This window comes from Malania oleifera, chromosome 4 (genome assembly GCF_029873635.1).
Source record: "Malania oleifera isolate guangnan ecotype guangnan chromosome 4, ASM2987363v1, whole genome shotgun sequence".
NCBI lineage: Eukaryota > Viridiplantae > Streptophyta > Magnoliopsida > Santalales > Ximeniaceae > Malania > Malania oleifera.
The window spans coordinates 12668066-12673196 of NC_080420.1; the positions used below are offsets into that span (position 1 = coordinate 12668066).

The 5131-nt window shown below is 37.3% G+C and overlaps 1 protein-coding gene across 1 annotated transcript; it reads left to right on the forward strand.

Moving 5' to 3' along the window:
• Positions 1-1806: 1806 nt before the first annotated feature.
• LOC131153390 (transcription factor bHLH123-like) lies at positions 1807-4927 on the forward strand. The gene is made up of 7 exons (XM_058105661.1): positions 1807-2268; positions 2786-3395; positions 3497-3607; positions 3717-3782; positions 3912-3977; positions 4095-4145; positions 4352-4927. Exons 1-7 carry the CDS (start codon positions 1934-1936, stop codon positions 4508-4510), a joined length of 1398 nt encoding a protein of 465 aa, XP_057961644.1. The 5' UTR covers positions 1807-1933; the 3' UTR covers positions 4511-4927.
• Positions 4928-5131: the final 204 nt, after the last annotated feature.

Genomic DNA, 5131 nt, shown 5'->3' on the forward strand with positions numbered 1-5131 from the left:
CATGACTAGTTTCAGTCTGTAGTAGGAACAACTCTCGTTATTTAATCGTCGATGGTTTGCTTGAAATTGTCGATGGTTTCATTCGGTGCAAGTCATGGAATTTTGAATTCAGAGATTAGTAGATTGGGGATTTCGAAGGATTTTCCTCCGCAGATTGCTGTGGAAGTGTTTTAGATATAATCTAAGTCTTCTGTGCGCATGGGGTTAGATACATAAACTATATTTTGTAACCCTTGATAAAAAGGTATGACAATCTGATAGTGAAAATCAGTCATTTGCTCTCATGGACGTATGCATATTATTGAACCACGTAATCAGTCGTTTTTATTCTAAATTTGTAAAATTAGAATTTCGACCAAATCACACATCACAGTATACTATGCCTTTTTGAAAAACTGGTTAATAGATGGTATTCAAATACTTAAAAGATATTCCAATAATTAAAGCTTGGAACTTGTGTATTAATGATTTTAAATTCAAATTTTAGGTGAGGATGGAAAAGGGTATAAGATGAGAGATTGACTTCCTCCTTATGTGTATCATGGCCTAGTAAACTATCTACAAGGAACTAAGAAGAAGAAGAAGAAAAACCACAATTGCCTTAAAATTACAATGAATTAGTTGGAGTGGTTGATCAATAAAAATTCCTCTTTTTTTTTTTTTTTTGAATGGTCGAATATCAATCAAACCAAGTCAAAATTGAGTTTAATGGATAAATCCTTGTACAAATCTAATTGCTTGAATCCATTTGTATATATTTATCGAAACAAAATATCTTAATATGAAGTTAATTTCCAACCCATATAATTTAGTTATAAACCATACATAATGTATATTTATTATCCATAAGCAAAATTAAGTAAGTATGTAAAATAACATTAAAGATATGAATACAATATGATTATTCAATTAAATTGTTCACAGTAATTGAAATGATTAAATTTCAACTCAATCAACAAATTAATAGTTACGATCAATGTTAGTTTAACATCATCAAATACGTAACGTCATGGCGTAACTAGTGAACTCTTTTTTTCTATGACATCATCCAAAATTTTCATAAATTTTAATTTTAATTTTAAAACCATATCCTTAGAATCACGTGATATTTTTATTATAATAAAATAATTTATTTGGTTGTGTTTGGTGTAGTATCCATTCCTCAATCGCATTTTCCCTACTCATTCACACTGCTTTTTTACTTCATCGTACGCGCCTTAACAGTCCATATCCCTCCATGGCTCCTATAATTGAAATCATAACCTAATATCATAGGACCATACATTGTAATTATACATCCACATACATTTATATATATATATATAATAAACTACTACACGTCCACCGTTGATTTGTTTTTTCTTGATGTATGATGGGAAAATTTGGTCCGTTGGATTAACAATTGAAAATTTTTTTTCTCCAAGTCCCGAGCAGTGACATGGCGGCCAGATCAATTCCCCCATCATATCCCACATGACATCCCTTTGTTTTTAAGTAACAAAAAATATGATAATTATTATAATATTTTAATTTAAAACATAACCCATCAAAATACCAAAATAATTTTTTAGACATAAAAAACAAAAGTAAAGTGCTTTTGAAAGCAAGTAACATAACAAAAGAAAACAAATAAAAAAGGAAAGAAAATTCGATTCAAAATGCTCTCTCTCTCTCTCTCTCTCTCTCATGGGCTGATTTGTCCAATCATCCTTGAAATGTCAACCGGATTCCGGTCGTGTCCACCGTCCGTACACTTCAACTGTTTTTCTGTATATAAATAAGTCGCCGTGTATCCATTTACTTTCATTTGTACAACAGAGCTCATAACCAGCGAACAAGCCCCGCGAGCAAGAGAAGAAATTAAGACGCAGAGAGGAATTTAAGAGATTGGAAAACCACCCAACCTCCGAAGATTTTATATTTTGTGGACAATATGGCGGAAGAATTTCAGGCGGGGGTTTGCGGCGGCAACTGGTGGGCCAATTCGTCGAGGTCGTCGCCGTGCACGGCGGAGCTAAACGAGATGGGAAACTTCGGGTGGTCGTCGGAGATGGTGGGCATAAAACCAAGGTCTGATTGCGATGACTCTGCAGCTTCCGTTTCTGATGGCGGCTCCATACTCTTTCCGGACATCCATAAACCTCAGCCGCCGGATGCCGCCTCCTCCACCGCCGGCTCCGGCGGCGTCTTGATTGATTCCACCCTGCAGATGTTAGGTTTCAACCTTTCTTCCTCAGCAACAACACCAGATTGGAACCAAACTCTACTGTAAGTGTGTGTGTGTGTGTGTGTGTGTGTGTGTAATTGTATTTTCATATCATAATTGTCAACTATGGTTGAAGTTCAATACCCATAAGAGCAACTAGTCCAAAGCTGCCACTGCAAGCAAAAAAGTTAGATTAATTGAGACTTATTTTAATTCCTTCTGCTCATTTCAAGGGAACTCAACTAATTAAGTTCTGCAATTTAATCCACTTTCAATATGACTATATATATACTGACACATGCATATTCTTCAATGTTCCCTCCAAAGTTTCATGGGCTTCAAAAATTTTCAAGGGCATTTGTGATTTATCCTCAAAAAACACTATGATTATTTGAAAAAAAGAAAAAAAAAATAGAGAAAAACCCGAAGTTATGAATCAATAGAGACTTGAAAGTTGAAACACACACACGTATACATACATATATTTTTGTGTATGCATATGGCAAAATATGTCATGTATTCTCATAAGTTTGTGAGAAAATTTTGGAAATGAGGTGTGTTCTTGGTCAATTTTTTCAGCCGAGGAAGTGGGGCGAGGTCGGAGAGCAGTTTTCACTCCATGCTGCAGGAAGATATGAGTGCCTCAAGGTTGAATTCCCCTCAAATCCAAATTTCTAGTGGCAGCGAAGAATCAACAATAAATTCATTTAAGCCCTTAAACATTCAAGGATTTTCTTTAGACCAGCAGCAGTTAAATCCTGCAAGCAACTCCACCAACGATTGCGCAGCCACTTGTCAGGGCTTATCCACGGGATTTTCCATGGGTTCGGCTTCTTATGTGTACCCATCAACACTAATGTTACAGAATTTAATCGAACCCGAACCTCAGCCGCAGCAATCCCTTTTCGATAATCGCTCCATGGGCTATCCGTCGATGGCGAATTATCGTGCAGACACCAATGAACTCATACCTACCTGGCCTAAAAGCTCTTCATTTCTAAAACCCTCATTGCCAAAACTTCAACCCAGTGGCCATTTGCACTTCTCCAACAACGCAACCTACTGGAATGCCTCTGCTGCAACTGCAACCGACGTTAGAGCTAGCCACAGCTTTTTTCCTCCGTCACAGCCGCAGTTCCTCGCGCCGACATTTGAAGAAAAACCCAGTTTGCCAAACCTTCCAATGAAGGTAATACTTATGAGTTTCAAATCATTAAGAATTAATTATGCATGCTATTTGGATCCACAGCTAGGGTTTTGGGACTAATTGCGTATGTGTCTGAATTCCAGGCAAACAGTGACGAAGTTCGAGACTCGGGATCTATGTTGAAGAAAAGCAGCAGCGAAACGCCATTCAAAAGACCCCGAATTGAAACGCCATCGCCATTGCCAACTTTTAAGGTAAGATAGACTGGCTAAAGTAAGGTTTAAGCTTTTCATTTGTGATGAGTGCTGTAATTGAGTTGCTGCAAAGAAATGGATGACAATTAACATGTATGTTTGTCATTAGGTCCGGAAAGAGAAGCTTGGGGACCGAATAACTGCGCTTCAGCAATTGGTCTCACCTTTCGGAAAGGTGAAGTTTTGGATTTTCCCTCTACTTTTTTTATTCTTTTCCACAGGAAACAATCAGAAAATTTATGTTCTTTCCTGTATTGAAATCATTAAAAGCTTACAGGGTTAATTCCCAATATTCTTGATGCAGACTGATACAGCTTCAGTTCTCCATGAAGCAATTGAGTACATCAAGTTCCTGCATGACCAAGTTAGTGTAAGTTCCCTTATCATCTCCCAATGAATAAAAAGAAAATAGGAGAAAAATCCATCTAGTTGACTTTTATTAACAAGTTCTAATGAATATTGTTGCATTTCCTTTACTAAATTTCAGGTTCTGAGTACTCCATACATGAAAAGTGGAGGTCCCATTCAGCACCAACAGGTACAAAATCCCTGACCATTTCTCGCTATTTTCCATCCCAATTTTCATTCTATTCTCTCAGTTTCAGACCATTTTATTTCGTAAACCAAACGTGTGGTTACTATCATATCACTAATAAGGCCCAAGTCGCACCCTCTTATATTATATGAAAAAAAGTTTCAGAAAAAAAGAATAAAATTGAAGAGCATTTGTTATTGATATGACAGACATGTGCATCGGATAAGCTGAAGGAGCCTGCAGAAGGGCCTAAGCAAGATTTGAGAAGCAGAGGGCTGTGTCTGGTGCCAATCTCAAGCACTTTCCCAGTGGCTAATGAGACTACAGCAGATTTTTGGACCCCAACATTTGGTGGAACCTTCAGATAGAGACCATATATATATATATATATATATATATATATATATATGATGAGAAAATTGAAGCAGAGAGATCTCAGTTAACTACTCTCTACTACCCTATATACACACAATTTAACTTCAGAGATATTACTGTTGTAGCTAAACACTACGTACAGAAGAAGGGAAAGGCTGGTGAAAAGGCAGAACAGAAAGCAAAAGAGAAAGAAAAGGAAAGTGAGGCTTCCGAGGACGGACAGGCAAAGGCAAAGCCGGGGCCATGGGTACAGGCAGAATGATATGATGTAGGTTAGCTATGTACCAAATATTTTGGGTAGCTAGCTAGCTAGCTAGCTGCTGGGGACCTTCAGTACTTTAGGACCATATAAGAAATTAATATATATAGGGGGAGTGTAATAATCAATGTATTATTTGATAGTAGCCCGAGGAGAGAGAGAGAGAGAGAGAGAGAGAGAGAGGTGAGTTAGAAGCAGGAACAAGTGTTAAATTTAGCCAAAGTTGAGACTAGTTTAAAGAGGCTGAATTTAGCAGATGGGGGGATGAAAATTAATGTTGAGCTTTTGTTCCTGTTGGTGTATTATGTATGTCCAGGGCTGGCAGTGCCACCTCTTTGTTAATTTCTTAATCGAG